We start from the raw sequence: 19,063 nt of genomic DNA, 5'->3' as shown, positions 1-19,063 counted from the left end.
ATATATATAAATAGTTTGCAATATAACTGTCTTACATATGTTTTATTAATAATAAAACACTTAAATTAAAACAAAAAAAAACTATATTTTTTGTTTCATTAACTCACACTTTTAAGTGTTTTTCCTGGTGAATAGGGCCAGGACAGGAAAGCCACCATTTTCGTAGAATGACCCATGTGTTCGGTAATTCAAAACAAGATAGTAATACAGTAGTGGCCAAAAGTTTTGAGAATGACACAAATATTAATTTTCAAAGTTTGCTGCTTCAGTGTCTTTAGATATTTTTGTCAGATGTTACTATGTAATACTGAAGTATAATTACAAGCATTTCATAAGTGTCAAAGGCTTTTATTGACAATTACATGAAGTGGTGCAGAGTGTCAATATTTGCAGTGTTGGCCCTTCTTTTTCAAGAGCTCTGCAATCTACCTTGGCATCCTGTCAACTAACTTCTGGGCCACATCCTGACTGATGGCAGCCCATTTTTGCATAATCAATGCTTGGAGTTGTCAGAATTTGTGAGTTTTTGTTTGTCCACCCGCCTCTTGAGGATTGACCACAAGATTCTCAATGGGATTAAGGTCTGGGGTGTTTCCTGGCCATGGACTTAAAATATAAATGTTTTGTTCCCCGAGCCACTTAGTTATCACTTTTGCCTTATGGCAAGGTGCTCCATCATGCTGGAAAAGGCATTGTTCGTCACCAAACTGTTCCTGGATGGTTGGGATGGATGGTTGGGATAAGTTGCTCTCGGAGGATGTGTTGGCACCATTCTTTATTCATGGCTGTTTTCTTAGGCAAAATTGTGAGTGAGCCCACTCCCTTGGCTGAGAAGCAACCCCACACATGAATGGTCTCAGGATGCTTTACTGTTGGCATGACACAGGACTGAAGGTAGCGCTCACCTTGTCTTCTCTGGACAAGCTTTTTTACGGATGCTCAAAACAATCGGAAAGGGGATTCATCAGAGAAAATGACTTTACCCCAGTCCTCAGCAGTCCAATCCCTGCAGAATATCAGTCTGTCCCTGATGTTTTTCCTGGAGAGAAGTGGCTTCATTTGCTGCCCTTCTTTTAAAAATAAAATGTTTTACCCCCTTTTCTCCCCAATTTCTTAACACAGCGCGCATCCAACCCGGAAGCCAGCCGCACCAATGTGTCGGAGGAAACACCGTGCACCCGGCGACCTGGTTAGCGTGCACTACGCCCGGCCCGCCACAGGAGTCGCTAGTGCTCGATGAGACAAGGATATCCCTACCGGCCAAACCCTCCCTAACCCTAGACCAATGCGCCACCCGGGAGGCCCATTGCTGCCCTTCTTGACACCAGGCCATCCTCCAAAGGTCTTCGCCTCAATGTGCGTGCAGATGCACTCACACCTGCCTGCTGCCATTCCTGAGCAAGCTCTGTACTGGTGGTGCCCCGATCCCGCAGCTGAAACAACTTTAGGAGATGGTCCTGGCGCTTGCTGGACTTTCTTGGGTGCCCTGAAGCCTTCTTCACAACAATTGAACCACTCTCCTTGAAGTTCTTGATGATCCGATAAATGGTTGATTTAGGTGCAATCCTTGCCTGTGAAGCCCTTTTTTTGTGGAAAGCAATGATGACTGCATGTGTCTCCTTGCAGGTAACCATAATTGACAGAGGAAGCACAATGATTCCAAGCACCACCCTCCTTTTGAAGCTTCAAGTCTGTTATTCGAACTCAATCAGCATGACAGAGTGATCTCCAGCCTTGTCCTCATCAACACTCACACCTGTGTTAACGAGAGAATCACTGACATGATGTCAGCTGGTCTTTTTGTGATAGGGCTGAAATGCATGGCAAAGAGGGACTTTGCAATGAATTGCAATTCAGCTGATCACTCTTCATAACATTCTGGAGTATATGCAAATTGCCATCATACAAACTGAGGCAGCAGACTTTGTGAAAATTAATATTTGTGTCATTCTCAAAACTTTTGGCCTGACTGTACAGTAAGTCACCATATACTAAGGCCTACATGCTATATTATTGCATGGAGGGCTTAGTTCTTTCCTACATGGAAGGATCTTACAATCAGGTTAAAGACCATCCTACCTGGATGGATCCTAGAATCAGGTCAAAGACCATCCTACCTGGAAGGATCCTAGAATCAGGTCAATGACCATCCTGATTCGAGTGTTGATGTCTTCAGGGATGAAGGCAAAGATGATGTAGTTGATTCCGAACAGAGGTATCAACAGTAGTGTGGATTTAGCCAACCTCCTGTGGATCAGAACAACAGAATGAGGGTTGATTTTTTGGGGGGGGCAGTATATCTTTGAATATTTTTTTTATTTTGTGTGATCATCTGGAATGTTGTATTCTAAATGGTGAGCCAGACAGAAAAAAAATCCAATATTATCGATATTTCTTGACTGTGGATTTGGATAGAGAACATTCCAGATATCTACCAATAATCAAAAGGACAGAGATGATGCTAACCATCTTCTGTAGATGGGGGGTATTTTACAGCAATATCTCACAGCTGGGTGTCTTTGCAGGATGTCTTTCCAGAAGAACAGTATTACAAATGGTAGGGTAAAATCTTGTACAACCTGATATGAAAGTTGTGACCACTGCCCTCAGAAAAGGTGCGTCGACCAAAATTGTATAGAATTCCAAAATTGTTTAGTTGGTCCGCACTCAAAAAAAGACCTACACCTGTCTTTAAACCAAAGAGCAAGTTTATTCCCCCCACTTTTAATCCGTCTATCATTTAAATATATATATATATATATTTAACCTTTATTTAACTAGGCAAGTCAGTTAAGAACAAATTATTATTTACAATGACGGCCTACACCGGCCAAACCCGGATGACGCTGGGCCAATTGTGCGCCGCCCTAAGGGACTCCCAATCACAGCCGGTTGTGATACAGCCTGGATCAATACTTATCGTAAACTTGTAGAAAGCAAAATGTATCAAACTTTACAACAGAACAATCATAAGAGATATAGAATTAACAACCGTTCTTCCTCAGAGAGATCAGCATTAGAGCAGCTGACATAATGATAAGAGCCTTACAAAAAAAAAACTCTGATTAGGGGGGATGGTATGGATTAGTATTGTAGTACAGGACACATGCAAGTATGTTGAGAAAATGTAAGAAATGCTTGCCGATCAGAAGTACTATAAACGCCTTCTGCTTAACCACACGGCTAATCACAAAACGGAATTAGATTCTAAAAGCAACTGGCTTATTATGTATTTCCCTGTAACTCCCGTTATATAAAGACTTAATAAGGTCCATAAGTGTCATACAAATATATTCCTAATGAGACCAATTGTTTCTGGTTTGGTTGTTTAGGTGAAAATGTATCGAAATTTGTAGTCTACCATATTCAACCTTGAGTGACCTGACTTTTTTCCTACATTATAGATACTACAGGTTGCTTGTTGAAAATCCACTCATTGATGAAGGAGAATGGTTTGTTACACTTCATGTTGATGCACTTTATACAAATATAGCGAATCAAGCTGGCCTCGAGGCATTATCGTATTTTCGACAGGTGCAAATCACAAAAACCACCGACCAATTACATGGTAGATTTGTAAAAAAATTGTTCTGTCCAAAAATGATTTTCTGTTTGACAATGAATACTTCTTACAGATGCATGGAACAGGTACATCATTGGCACCAAATTACTTACTTTAACTCTAGATTCCAAACCATCTCAATGGACAAGGGTGCTGAAACTATTCATTTTTATTTATTTAACTTGGCAAGTCAGTTAAGAACACATTGTTATATTTAATGACGGCCGAGGAACAGTGGGTTAACTGGTCTAGGAACAGTGGGTTAACTGGTCTAGGAACAGTGGGTTAACTGGTCTAGGAACAGTGCCTGTTCAGGGACAGAACGACATATTTGTACCTTGTCAGCTCGGGGATTTGAACTTGCAACCTTTCGGTTACTAGTCCAATGCTCTAACCACTAGGCTACCCTGCCGCCCCATTTTTTTTTTAATGTACAAGTGTATAAATCATCTGGGAAACTATATAGCTACCAGTGTTTGAATTTGTATTTATTCTGGATCCCCATTAGTTCCTGCTAAAGCAGCAGCGAATCTTCCTGGGGTTTATTATGGATCCCCATTAGTTCCTGCCAAGGCAGCAGCTACTCTTCCTGGGGTTTATTATGGATCCCCATTAGTTCCTGCCAAGGCAGCAGCTACTCTTCCTGGGGTTTATTATGGATCCCCATTAGTTCCTGCCAAGGCAGCAGCTACTCTTCCTGGGGTTTATTAAGGATCCCCATTAGTTCTTGCCAAGGCAGCAGCTACTCTTCCTGGGGTTTATTATGGATCTCCATTAGTTCCTACCAAGGCAGCAGCTACTCTTCCTGGGGTTTATTATGGATCCCCATTAGTTCCTACCAAGGCAGCAGCTACTCTTCCTGGGGTTTATTATGGATCCCCATTAGTTCCTGCCAAGGCAGCAGCTACTCTTCCTGGGGTTTATTATGGATCCCTATTAGTTCCTGCCAAGGCAGCAGCTACTCTTCCTGGGGTTTATTATGGATCCCCATTAGTTCCTGCCAAGGCAGCAGCTACTCTTCCTGGGGTCCAGCAACATTAAGGCAGTTTATACAATTTTAAAAACATTACAATACATTCATAACAGATTTCACAACACACTGTGAGCCCTCAGGCCCCTACTAAACCACCACCACATATCTACAGTACTAAATCCGTGTGTGCGTGTGTGTGTCTTTGCCAATCTTTGTGTTGCTTCACAGTCCCGGCTGTTCCATAAGGTGTTTTTTAATCAATTTTTTTAATCTAATTTTACTGCTTGCGTCAGTTCAACTCAACATGTCAATACCTCTCATAAATACAAGTAGTGATGAAGTCAATCTCTCCTCCACTTTCAGCCAGGAGAGATTGACATGCATATTATTAATATTAGCTCTGTGTACATCCAAGGGCCTGTTTTGTGGCACCTGACCACATGACTGAACAGTAGTCAAGGTGCGACAAAACTAGGTCCTGTAGGACCTGCCTTGTTGATAGTGTTGTTAAGAAGGTAGAAACTAGGGCCTGTAGGACCTGCCTTGTTGATAGTGCTGTTAAGAAGGTAGAAACTAGGGCCTGTAGGACCTGCCTTGTTGATAGTGTTGTTAAGAAGGTAGAAACTAGGGCCTGTAGGACCTGTCTTGTTGATAGTGTTGTTAAGAAGGTAGAAACTAGAGCCTGTAGGACCAGCCTTGTTGATAGTGTTGTTAAGAAGGTAGAAACTAGGGCCTGTAGGACATGCCTTGTTGATAGTGTTGTTAAGAAGGTAGAAACTAGGGCCTGTAGGACCTGCCTTGTTGATAGTGTTGTTAAGAAGGTAGAAACTAGGGCCTGTAGGACCTGCCTTGTTGATAGTGTTGTTAAGAAGGTAGAAACTAGGTCCTGTAGGACCTGCCTTGTTGATAGTGTTGTTAAGAAGGTAGAAACTAGAGCCTGTAGGACCTGCCTTGTTGATAGTGTTGTTAAGAAGGCAGAGCAGCGCTTTATTATGGACAGACTTTTCCCCATCTTAGGTACCACTGCATCAATATGTTTTGACCATGACAGTTTACAATCCAGAGTTTCTCCAGGCAGTTTAGTCATCTCAACTTGCTCAATTTCCACATTATTCATTACAAGATTTAAGTTGAGGTTCAGGGTTTAGTGAGTGTTTTGTCCCAAATGCAATGTTTTTAGTTTTAGAAATATTTATTCCTTGCCACCCACTCTGAAGCTAACTGCAGCTCTTTGTTAAGTGTTGCAGTCATTTCAGTCGCTGTAGTAGCTGATTTGTATAGTGTTGAGTCATCCGCATACATAGACACTCTGGCTTTACTCAAAGTCAGTGGCATGTCATTAGACAAAAAAATGAAAAAAGCAACGGGCCTAAACAGCTACCCTGGGAAATGCCTGATTCTACCTGGATTATTTGAGTCACTGATGTGGTCATCCTGTCTGGGTTGGCGCCCCCCCCCATTGGGTTGTGCCGTGGCGGAGGTCTTTGTGGGCTATACTCAGCCTTGTCTCAGGATGGTAAGTTGGTGGTTGAAGATATCCCTCTAGTGGTGTGGGGGCTGTGCTTTGGCAAAGTGGGTGGGGTTATATCCTTCCTGTTTGGCCCTGTCCGGGGGTGTCCTCGGAGTGGGCCACAGTGTCTCCTGACCCCTCCTGTCTCAGCCTCCAGTATTTATGCTGCAGTTGTTTATGTGTCGGGGGGCTAGGGTCAGTTTGTTATATCTGGAGTACTTCTCCTGTCCTATTCGGTGTCCTGTGTGAATCTAAGTGTGCGTTCTCTAATTCTCTCCTTCTCTCTTTCTCTCTCTCGGAGGACCTGAGCCCTAGGACCATGCCCCAGGACTACCTGACATGATGACTCCTTGCTGTCCCCAGTCCACCTGGCTGTGCTGCTGCTCCAGTTTCAACTGTTCTGCCTTATTATTATTCGACCATGCTGGTCATTTATGAACATTTGAACATCTTGGCCATGTTCTGTTATAATCTCCACCCGGCACAGCCAGAAGAGGACTGGCCACCCCACATAGCCTGGTTCCTCTCTAGGTTTCTTCCTAGGTTTTGGCCTTTCTAGGGAGTTTTTCCTAGCCACCGTGCTTCTATACCTGCATTGCTTGCTGTTTGGGGTTTTAGGCTGGGTTTCTGTACAGCACTTTGAGATATCAGCTGATGTACGAAGGGCTATATAAATAAATTTGATTTGATTTGATTTGATTATATTTGAGAGTGCTGTGCTGCTGCTCCAGTTTCAACTGTTCTGCCTTATTATTATTCGACCATGCTGGTCATTTATGAACATTTTAACATCTTGACCATGTTCTGTTATAATCTCCACCCGGCACAGCCAGAAGAGGACTGGCCACCCCACATAGCCTGGTTCCTCTCTAGGTTTCTTCCTAGGTTTTGGCCTTTCTAGGGAGTTTTTCCTAGCCACCGTGCTTCTACACCTGCATTGCTTGCTGTTTGGGGTTTTAGGCTGGGTTTCTGTACAGCACTTTGAGATATCAGCTGATGTACGAAGGGCTATATAAATACATTTGATTTGATTTTGATTTGATTTGAGAGGCTTCCATTAAAGAACCCCCTCTGTGTTCTGTTAGACAGGTAACTCTTTATCCACAGTACAGCAGGGGGTGTAAAGCCATAACACATATGTTTTTCCAGCAGCAGACTATGATCGATAATGTCAAAAGCTGCACTGAAGTCTAACATACAGACCCCACAATCATCTTATCATCCTTTTCTCTCAGCCAATCATCAGTCATTTGTGTTAAGTGCTGTGCTTGTTGAATGTCCTTCCCTACAAGAGTGCTGAAATTCTGTTGCCAATTTGTTCACTGTGAAATAGCATTGTATCTGGTCAAACACATTTTTTCCAGGAAGTTTACTAAAGGTTGGTAACAGGCTGCTTGGTCACTATTTGAGCCAGTAAAGGGGGCTTTACTATTCTTGGGTAGCGGAATGACTTTAGCTTCCCTCCAGGCCTGAGGTCACACGCTCTCTAGTAGGCTTAAATTGAAGATGTTTACAGGAAGCCAAAAGATAAAAACCTCTTATTGCTCGCAAATAGTTACCATCCGTGAACGCTCAAAAGAGTTTACCAATAAGCCAACTTTATTATATACGCCAAATCTGTACTACTGACAACGAATATTCAGAACATACAGAAAGTATGTTTACGCCAAAGAAATTACCTAAAAGATTGGCTGCAATGTGCCAATGAAGGATGTGAAAGGAAATCACCTCTTCACAAAGCACGTTAGAACAACAAAACTTTCCTCAGTGAATTGTGCTATGATGTTTAATCCGATGACAAACTTCATCAACTCTCCGGTGATTAAGCACTGTCATGTTATCTCGTCAGACAACTCTTTAAATGGTGCCTCCCAACACCCCCCTCTATTTACAAACAAACGGTTAACCCTCTACAGGATCGGTGTCCCCCCCCTGTGGGAAGGTTGAGCTAACGTGTGCTAATGTGATTAGCATGAGATTGTAAGTAACAAGAAACAAGAATTTTCCCAGGACATAGACATTTTGGATATGGGCAGAAAGCTTAAATTCTTGTTAATCTTACTGCACTGTCCAGTTTACAGTAGCTATTACAGTGAAATAATTCCATGCTATTGTTTGAGGAGAGTGCACAGTTATGAACTTGAAAATGTATCAATAAACCAATTAGGCACATTTGGGCAGACTTGATACAACATTTTGAACAGAAACGCAATGGTTCATTGGCTCAGTTTAAACTTTGCACATACAATGCTGCCATCTAGTGGCCAAAATCAAATTGTGCCTAACCTGGAATAATACATTATGACCTTTCTCTTGCATTTCAAAGATGATTAAAACATTTTTTTTAATAACATATGCTTTTTCTTTGTATTATCTTTTACCAGATCTAATGTGTTATTCTCCAACATTAATTTCACATTTCTACAAACTTCAAAGTGTTTTCTTTCAAATGGTATCAAGAATATGCATATCCTTGCTTCAGGTCCTGAGCTACATGCAATTAGATTTGGGTATATCATTTTAGGCGAAAATTGAAAAAAAGTGTCCGATCCTTAGGTAAACGAGTAGGTGAGCTCCTGCAATTAATGACAGAAAGGGCACCAAATCAAACTCCTTGCTAAGTCCACATGGGTGTCGTGTGCATAATGGCAAAAAATCCAAAGACAGGAGAGTTCTTTCAATATTGCCACCTCTGCGTTTAGCCCAAACCTTTTCTATACCAATACACTGTAAGTGTATTGGCCCGCTTCCATAAAATGTCTGGCAACAGGAGAGGCGAATCACAGCGCGTAATGTTGCTGCGTCGTTCATTAAGACGGATTGTCAGTCTCCGTGTTGTCTGACCAGCGTAAAATTAACAAAAAAAAGTTAACTAACAAACTACATGAGTTGTAGGTTATACAGGAGTCTAGATTATATTTATGGTTGATAATGATCTGCTTCAACCATACGTTTTACAGAAAGCACAACTTCTACATGCAAAGTTACCTTTTACGAATTACTGTTTTGTTTTGGGGGGGGGGTTGAATGTCAGCTAACTATAGTTTATAGAGTAAGTATCTTATAACGAGATCACAATGAAGAACCTCGAGACGCTGATGACACTAGCCTCTTTTATACCTGGCGCTAACATACCTCCTCGTCCTGATATTCCCCTGCTGTTGTCCTTATCTTATCTGTTTGCACTTCATATGATCTGATAACAGTCAGATCACAATGCGTCATCTACACCTGTCTAAAATTGTGGGCACAATCAGAACAAAGGACGCATGTTAGAACCAGGTGTAAATGGGGCTTCGGCTGAATACGTTTGTCTATCTAAGCACCCCATAATGAACAAAATACTAAACAGAAACCCTGAATCTCTTTTTTTTTTTTGAGTGCATACCAGCTACACATATATTGACATCCTGATATGAACACATCCTAGTGAATTAAAATAAAACAGCTGGGAAAGTAAACAACAACCAAAAACCTACGAGTATTGATGAGATTCCTTCCTTCCTATGTCTCTGCAATTCATTTTCTGACGCAGGATCCGGATTATACAGATGAACAGGATGAAGTTGACCTGGGGGTTTGGGAATGAAAGAGGGCTGACATTTAATTACTGTGATGTAGAGTTGTATGTAAAATGTCAATCATCGGCTAGGCCAGTGTATGTGTGTGTGTGTGTGTGACATACCAGTATGGTCAGTAATATTGGCATTTTGATGATCCACCAGGGATGGTCGTTAATAATGTCCCAACATCTATAGAGGACAGAGGGAGGAGCAGAGGATGAAGATGTCACCACACACACACACACACACACATTATTTAGATACTAATGGATACATACAACGTTAAGGCAAAACTCTCTTTACCATTTTAAAATTCAAGATGACCAAAATGTGTATCATTGTAAAAAAAAATGTAAAAAAATCATTCAATAAAATATGAAATTGTACATGGATTTTTGTCAAGGTTGCCTATTGTGGGGAACACTACAATATCAAGTCCTCCTAACGGCCTCCATAGAGACCAACCATTCATCACCACAGGAAATTCATGGCAGGTTCAGGTAACATTGCTACAATGCTACGGTGGCCATGTAATGTGGCATTGGCAGTTTATAATAATCATTTGTCTAACAAATTCATACCTTGGTTCTATGAACTGAATAATTGGGCACTGCAGTATTTTATTTATTTCACCTTTATTTAACCAGGAAGGCAAGTTGAGAACAAGTTCTCATTTACAATTGCGACCTGGCCAAGATAAAGCAAAGCAGTTCGACACATACAACAACACAGAGTTACACATGGAGTAAAACAAACATACAGTTAATAATACAGTAGAAACAAGTCTATATGCGATGTGAGCAAATGAGGTGAGATAAGGGAGGTAAAAGGCAAAAAAAGCCATGGTGGCGAAGTAAATGCAATATAGCAAGTAAAAAAAAAATATATATATATATATATATAAAATAAACACTGGAATGGTAGATTTGCAGTGGAAGAATGTGCAAAGTAGAGATAGAAATAATGGGGGTGCAAAGGAGCAAAATAAATAAATAAATACAGTAGGGGGAGAGGTAGTTGTTTGGGCTAAATTATAGATAGGCTATGTACAGGTGCAGTAATCTGTGAGCTGCTCTGACAGCTGGTGCTTAAAGCTAGCGAGGGAGATACGTGTTTCCAGTTTCAGAGATTTTTGTAGTTCGTTCCAGTCATTGGCAGCAGAGAACTGGAAGGAGAGGCGGCCAAAGTAAGAATTGGTTTTGGGGGGGGGGGGGTGACCAGAGAGATATACCTGCTGGAGCGCGTGCTACAGGTGGGTGCTGCTATGGTGACCAGCGAGGTGAGATAAGGGGGACTTTACCTAGCAGGGTCACCTTTAAAAAAAACACCCTTAAAAAAAATAAGTATCCCAGGAATATAAAAATATACATGTACAGAAACTAACCTCTAACCTCTAACCTCTAACCTCTAACCTCTAACCTCTTTACTTTTCCACATTTTGTTGTCTTACAGTCTGAATTTAAAATGGATACAATTGAGATGTTGTGTCACTGATCTACACACAATACCACATATTAATCACAGTGGAATTTTGTTTATAGAATTTGTTTTAAATGTATAAAAGCGGACATGTCTTGCGTCAATAAGTATTCAACCCGTTTGTTATGGCCAGCCTAAATAAGTCCAGGAGTAAAAATGTGCTTAACAGAACAACTATAACTCATATGACCCATGTTGTCCAAAAAAGTTATACTTTTGAATCATTTGTCCATAGAACATTCTTCGTAATGGTCATCCAGGTTGTAACGATGTGTGCTAAAAGTTCAGGGAGTGAGTTCAGGGAAGTTCAGGGAGTGAGTTCAGGGAAGTTCAGGGAGTGAGTTCAGGGAAGTTCAGGGAGTGAGTTCAGGGAAGTTCAGGGAGTGAGTTCAGGGAAGTTCAGGGAGTGAGTTCAGGGAAGTTCAGGGAGTGAGTTCAGGGAAGTTCAGGGAGTGAGTTCAGGGAAGTTCAGGGAGTGAGTTCAGGAAAGTTCAGGGAGTGAGTTCAGGGAAGTTCAGGGAGTGAGTTCAGGGAAGTTCAGGGAGTGAGTTCAGGGAAGTTCAGGGAGTGAGTTCAGGGAAGTTCAGGGAGTGAGTTAAGGGAAGTTCAGGGAGTGAGTTCAGGGAAGTTCAGGGAGTGAGTTCAGGGAAGTTCAGGGAGTGAGTTCAGGGAAGTTCAGGGAGTGAGTTCAGGGAAGTTCAGGGAGTGAGTTCAGGGAAGTTCAGGGAGTGAGTTCAGGGAAGTTCAGGGAGTGAGTGTTTTTTTCTTTTTCTTGGGTAGGATAGTTTATTGCACTTCCCAATTGTCATTAAAAATAAATAAAAAAATAGCAAAAGTATGAAATCTATATTTAAAAAATAGAATATATTGATCTTTAAATGTCAAAGCCATAAAGCAGAGCTAATAAATTATGAAAAGTTTACCCATCAACACTGCACCACATGCCTGCACACGACTAAAAGTAGATGCAGTATGTACAATACAAAATATGATTTAAACATAATGCTTGATCACCATTAGGTATCTGGAATATCCACTAAGCATTGTTTTAAAGAAAATGCAATTTGTCTGAAAGAACCATTACTTCTAGTTGGATAAATACATTGTAAAGCTGCAAAGGGCACTTCTTCCCCAGCCAGAGAAGCGTTGGCGATTTGATGTTACTTCCCTCATTCAGTTGAATGGTGCTCACTGAGGACTTATTCAACATCAGCTATATAGGATTTTATTTTTAAATCTGAATTATTACTGTAGCGATGTTAAAGCTCTTTGTAACATGTCTTGAGGTCTTGAGTTGACCGAGTGACATTTTGTATTATTAGATATCCACAAGGGAACATTAAAACGGAAGGTAGAGGCAATAAACAAAAGGCTGACTGATATTAAACACAAAATGAGAGGTATCAGTCACATTTGGAAAAGACAGTATGAAGTAGGCACACAGTATGAAGTGTGCTGAGGTACATGAACCACGTCTCAGTCACTCTTTGTGCGTACGACAGTCAATCAACATATTCTTCTAAATTGAGTACTATCAGGGTCTTACGGAGTTGTAGAGGGTCAGTAACAGCAAATCACTTCAGAGGCATGACAAGGTGCATTCTTTGTTGTATTAAAAAAAGGTCAGAGGTGAGTGTTGAGGGTTCACACAGAGAAAGATAAGAGGCCAAAAGGCTGTTTTAGCATGGGCAACCCCATTGAGGGCTTCCACTGTGCTTCTGCCATTTTAAAGTAGTCACCCGCATGGGGATTCTTATGGGTTGTAGCCTCAATGGCGCTGCCAATGCTGTCACAGACGCTATAATGACACAGATATACAGATTCTTCTATCACCATGCCTTCACACAGGCTCCATGAAGAGCTCCTCCATTTCCGATCCTCCCTCCAGCTCTCGGAAGGCAGCGTGAGAGCCAATCACAAACATCGTCGCGCCCAGGACCATAAACAGCCAACCAGAACACAGGGAAAGAGACTGCCCCAGCCAGACCCAATTGGTGAGGTCCGGTCACCTCTTTTCCAAAGACGACCAGTTTAGACTCCAGGGACTTGAGGTGGATGATGTAGAAGGCACCAACAAACACTGCCAAAGCAATCAGCGGCATGGGAGAGCTGATAATGCAGTAGAGGATGAGGCTGAGGAAGATGAAGGTGTAGTTGCTGTTGTAGGTGTCAAAGTTGTGCACCACCCTCTGGCACAGTTCACCAAAGTTGCGGCGCTTGGTGAACTTCCTGTGATCCACGAAGCCAGCCCAGGGGGATGGACGCACGGCGACAATCAAACCACTCCTTGGCCACACCGGGCCAGAGGCCTTTGGGCAGCCACAGCCTTCCCTTGACACCTCCGGATCCAGCAGCGTCGGCTGGCTCAGCGCTGAAGAGATCGCCTGCCTTGGAGTCCATGTCTACAAGGCAGTTCTCACCCTTTGGGACACCAGATTTCAGTAGAGTAACGGATGCCGATGTATGAAAGATGTAGGAGTAGTTGAAAATGTTTACTGCACTGCTGTGCTCAGAAATACAAAAACACAAAAATTGACTTCTGCTGGGCTGTTGCTCAGCGGATGTGATCTGGCGGAGTGAGTGTTTTAATAAATAAACACAACATAATACAAAATAAGAAACGTGAACAACGCAACAGACATGACACTGGAACAGAAACAATAACGCCTGCGGAAGGAACCAAAGGGAGTGACCTACTGTATATAGGGCAGGTAATCAAGGAGGTGATGGAGTCCAGGTGAGTCTGATGACACGCAGGTGAGCGCCATAACAAGCAGCCTGGTGACCTAGAGGGCGGAGGGGGACAGTACCCCCTCCCCGACTTCTAGCCGCAGAGGCGCAGGAAACCTGTCAATCCGGCTAAGACGCAGGAGCATGGTGACCTAGAGCGCCGGAGAGAGAGCATATGTGATGGTACCCCCGGCACGTTCGGCTCCAGCTGCAGGACACCAACCAAAGGAATGATTCTGGGGATCAGGAGCGGACCAGTCACCCCTGCTGATGCTGACAGACCGGCTGAGGCAGGGGAGCCTGGCGATCCGACTGAGGCATGAGAGCCTGGAGAGCCGGTGGAAGCAGGGGAGCCTGGCGACCTGTCTGAGGCATGAGAGCCGGCGGAGGCAGGGGAGCATGGCGACCTGTCTGAGGCATGAGAGCCGGTGGAAGCAGGGGAGCCTGGCGATCCGGCTGAGGCATGAGAGCCGGTGGAGGCAGGGGAGCCTGGCGACCTGTCTGAGGCATGAGAGCCGGCGGCGGCAGGGGAGCCTGGCGATCTGTCTGAGGCATGAGAGCCGGTGGAAGCAGGGGAGCCTGGCGATCCGGCTGAGGCATGAGAGCCGGCGGAGGCAGGCGAGCCTGGCGATCCGGCTGAGGCATGAGAGCCGGCGGAGGCAGGGGAGCCTGGCGATCCGGCTGAGGCATGAGAGCCGGCGGCGGCAGGGGAGCCTGGCGATCCGGCTGAGGCATGAGAGCCGGCGGAGGCAGGGGAGCCTGGCGATCCGGCTGAGGCATGAGAGCCGGCGGAGGCAGGCGAGCCTGGCGATCCGGCTGAGGCATGAGAGCCGGCGGAGGCAGGGGAGCCTGGCGATCCGGCTGAGGCATGAGATCCGGCGGAGGCAGGGGAGCCTGGGGACCTGTCTGAGGCATGAGAGCCAGTGGAAGCAGGGGAGCCTGGCGATCCGGCTAAGGCATGAGAGCCGGCGGAGGCAGGGGAGCCTTGCGATCCGGCTGAGGCATGAGAGCCGGCGGAGGCAGGGGAGCCTGGCGATCCGGCTGAGGCATGAGAGCCGGCCGGCGGAGGCAGGGGAGCCTGGCGATCCGGCTGAGGCATGAGAGCCAGCCGGCGGAGGCAGGGGAGCCTGGCGATCCGGCTGAGGCATGAGAGCCGGCGGAGGCAGGGGAGCCTGGCGATCCGGCTGAGGCATGAGAGCCGGCGGAGGCAGGGGAGCCTGGCGATCCGGCTGAGGCATGAGAGCCTGTAGCGGCTCCCGGACCTGACGTAATTTCCCCCGAGAGAAGGTGAGCCGTTATTCTGTAACGATGTGCGCTGAAAGTCGGGAAGCAAGTTCAGGAAGTGTTTTAATAACACATCATAATAAGAACCAGGAACAACGCACAGATGTGACACAGAAACAATAACGCCTGGGGAAGGAACCAAAGGGAGTGACATATATAGGGAAGGTAATCAGGGAGGTGATGGAGTCCAGGTGAGTCTGATCAGGTGCGCATAACTATGGTGATAGATGTGTGCCATAATGAGCATTCTGGTGACCTAGAGGCCTGAGAGGGAGCACACGTGACACAAGTGTTTTTTGGCAAACTTGAGTCAAGCTTTTAAATAACATGGGCCCCATTATGCCTGGCGAAAACCAAACATTGCATTCCACAGTAAGAACCTCATACCAACGGACAAGCATGGTGGTGGTAGTGTGATAGTTTGGGAATGCTTTGCTGCCTCAGGACCTGGACGACTTGCCTTAATAGAAGTAACCATGAATTCTGCTCTGTATCAGTGAATTCTACAGGAGAATGTCAGGCCATCCGTCTGTGAGCTGAAGCTGAAGTGTAGCTGGGTCATGCAGCAAGACAATGATCCAAAACTCACAATCAAGTCTACATGAAAATAGCTAAAAAGTCTACACATTTGAAGTTTTGTAATGGCCTAGTCAAAGTCCAGATCTAATCCCAATTGAGATGTTGTGACAGGACTTGAAATAAGCAGTTCATGCTTGAAAACCCACAAATGTTACTGAGTTAAAGCAGTTCTGCATGGAAGAGTGGACAAATTCCTCCACAGCGATGTGAGAGACTGATCAACAACTACAGGAAGTGGTTGGTTGTAGTCAGTGCAGCTACAGTAAATTCCTCCACAGTGATGTGAGAGACTGTTCTACAACTACAGGAAGTGGTTGGTTGTAGTCAGTGCAGCTACAGTAAATTCCCCCACAGCGATGTGAGAGACTGATCATCAACTACAGGAAGTGGTTGGTTATAGTCAGTGCAGCTACAGTAAATTCCTCCACAGTGATGTGAGAGACTGATCAACAACTACAGGAAGTGGTCATACAGTACCAGGAAGTGGTTAGTTGCAGTCAGTGCAGTTAAAGGTGGCACAACCAGTTATTGAGTGTAAGGGGGCATTTACTTTTTCACACAGGGGAATTGGGTGTTGCATAACTTTGTAAATTAAATAAGTATCAATTTTGTTTGTTTTTTGTAAACTCAGGTTCCCTTTATTTTTTTAGGTTTTGGTTGAAGATCTGATAACATTCAGAATCAAAGTATGCGAAAATAGGGGTCAAATACATTTTCACGGCACAGTATGTACAGTACCAATCAAAAGTTTGGACACATCTACCAATTCCGGGGGTTTTCTTTATTTTTACTAATTTCTACATTGTAGAATAATAGTGAAGACATCAAAACTATGAAATAACACATATGGAATCATGTAGTAACCAAAAAAAAGTGTTGTACAAATATGAAATATATTTGAGATTCTTCAAAGTAGCTACCCTTTGCCTTGATGACAGCTTTGCACACACTCGGCATTCTCTCAACCAGCGTCATGAGGTAGTCACCTGGAATGCAATTCAATTAACAGGTGTGTCTTGTTAAAAGTTAATTTGTGTTTGAGCCAATTAATGCGTTTGAGCCAATCAGTTGTGTTGTGACAACGTAAGGGTGGTACACAGAAGATATCCCTATTTGGTAAAAGACAAGACTATAATGTGGCAAGAACAGCTCAAATAAGCAAAGAGAAATGTCAGTCCATCATTACTTTAAGACATGATGGTCAGTCAAAGTGGAACATTTCAAGAAGTTTCTGCAAGTGCAGTCGCAAAAACCATCAAGCGCTATGATGAAACTGGCTCTAATGAGGACCGCCACAGGAATGGAAGTCCCAGAGTTACCTTTGCTGCAGAGGATAAATTCATTATTTGTTACCATCATTCGTTACCAGCCTCAGATATTGCAGCCCAAATAAATGCTTCACAGATTCCAAGTAACAGACACATCTCAACATCAACTGTTCAGAGGAGACTACGTGAATCAGGCCTTCATGGTCGAATTAACAAGAGAATGGAGAATGGAATTAGTCACATTTGAATCAAATGTATTGTATTGGATTTTCCACAAACGTAACACTTTGTATTCAGGACAAAAGGTTAATTGCTTTGACGTTTTTTTTTTCAGTATTAATTCAGTGCCTTGTTGCAAACACAAAGTTTCCTTTTTTTCACTCTTATCAATTAGATTAGTATTTTAGAGTAACTACAATGTTGTCGATCCATCCACACTGTTTTAAAGTCATCATTGACCTCATGGTGAAATCCCTGAGCGGTTTCCTTCCTCTCCGGATGCCTGTATCTTTGTAGTGACCGAGTGTATTGATACACCATCCAAAGTGTAATTAATAACTTCACCATGCTCAGAGAGATATTCAGTGTCTGCTACCATTCACTGCTCGACTGAGGGACCTTACAGATAATTGTATGTGTGGGGTAAAGAGATGCAATAATAGTGTTTAACATAAAACATTGTAACTTATTATGTGACTCGTTTAGCACATTTGTACTCCTGAACTGTTTTAGTCTTGCCATAACAAAGGGTTTGAAAACAAATTGACAGAAGACATTTCAGCTTATAATTTTTGAATGAATTTGTAACAAATTCCTAAAAACATAATTCCACTTTTACATTATTGGATTTTGTGTGTAGGCCAGTGATAAAATAAAATAAAAATAAAATCTAAATTTAATCCATTTTAAATTCAGACTGTAACACAACAAAATGTGGAAAAAACTCAAGTGGTGTGAATTCTTTCTGAGGGCTTTCTGTATATATAAGAAATGTACCCTTCTTTGTCCCCTAAGACAGGGTTTCCTAAACTTGGTCCAGGGGCCCTTCCTGGTTGCACGTTTTGATTTTTGCCCTGGCACTTTGTCTGTACCTGTTTAAGTGCTACTGTTTTTCTTCTGGGTGTACAGGAAAGTGCAGTAGGATGTTTGCCATAGGTTCATATTTTATTATTAGTAAATTGACAGCATTTTCTGTGAGTGTTTCATGGATGGACTACTAGCATACATTCATTGCCTGTTGAGATACATTTTCAATTGCAATGTGGAACACAGCATCACAGGATATTCAAAACACCTGTTGACAAAGGAGGGGAGGAGGAGGAGATTGGGAGGAGATTCTGAGAAAAAACAAAACAGATTCTAGACAAACAAACGCTAACACAAACAAACTAACAAAATAGCAGTGAACTTACCCAGAGTGTTTTAAATAAGCCTTTGTAATAACCCAAGCTGTGATGAAAACAGTTGGCGCTCCTGTGAATATCAGAGAACAAACAACAACAACAAAAATGGCGCCTGTGAATATCAGAGAACAAACAACAACAACAAAAATGGCTCCTGTGAATATCAGAGAACAAACAACAACAACAAAAATGGCTCCTATGAATATCAGAGAACAAACAACAACAACAAAAATGGCTCCTGTGAATGTCAGAGAACAAAAAAGTTATTGCCAAGAGATTATGATAAAGGTATCTGTGTCATGAGGCATGCAGACAAAACATAACACCGTAGCTGTATGAGCCTCAGTCACTGTTCCAGCCGGCTACCACCCGGCACTCAACTCTGCGGCTTAGAGACTGCTGCCCCATGTACAAAGTCATTGAACACTGGTCACTTTAATGATGTTTCCATACTGTTTCACCCACTTTGTGTGAAAAACCCAGCAGCGTTGCAGTTCTTGACACACTCAAACCGATGCGCCTGGCAACTACTACCAAACCCCGTTCAAAGGCACTTCAATATTTTGTCTTGCCCATTCACCCTCTGAATGGCACACATACACAATCCATGTGTCAAATGTCCAAAGGCTTAAAAATCCTTCTTTAACCTGTCTCCTCCCCTTCATCTACACTGATTGAAGTGAATTTAACAAGTGACATCAATAAGGGACCA

The 19,063-nt window shown here is 43.3% G+C and overlaps 1 protein-coding gene and 1 pseudogene across 2 annotated transcripts in view; both read right to left on the bottom strand.

Moving 5' to 3' along the window:
• LOC139386849 (vasoactive intestinal polypeptide receptor-like) overlaps positions 1–19,063 on the bottom strand; it is a 107,839-nt gene that overhangs the window by 5,526 nt on the left and 83,250 nt on the right. For both annotated transcript variants that reach the window (XR_011629103.1, XM_071132704.1), the window contains exons 8-11: positions 18,361–18,421; positions 9,731–9,797; positions 9,525–9,616; positions 2,118–2,247 (exon numbers count right to left, since the gene is read on the bottom strand). Coding sequence is in view for 1 of the 2 variants with exons in the window: in XM_071132704.1 (XP_070988805.1) it covers positions 2,118–2,247; positions 9,525–9,616; positions 9,731–9,797; positions 18,361–18,421 (350 nt within the window). In the remaining variant the exon portion in view is untranslated. The remainder of the gene's footprint in view (positions 1–2,117; positions 2,248–9,524; positions 9,617–9,730; positions 9,798–18,360; positions 18,422–19,063) is intronic.
• Positions 12,814–13,523, bottom strand: LOC139386850 (prenylated Rab acceptor protein 1 pseudogene; annotated as a pseudogene).

Source organism: Oncorhynchus clarkii, chromosome 28 (genome assembly GCF_045791955.1).
Source record: "Oncorhynchus clarkii lewisi isolate Uvic-CL-2024 chromosome 28, UVic_Ocla_1.0, whole genome shotgun sequence".
In the NCBI taxonomy this organism is placed as follows: Eukaryota; Metazoa; Chordata; class Actinopteri; order Salmoniformes; family Salmonidae; genus Oncorhynchus; species Oncorhynchus clarkii.
This window is presented reverse-complemented; position numbering and strand designations above follow the sequence as displayed.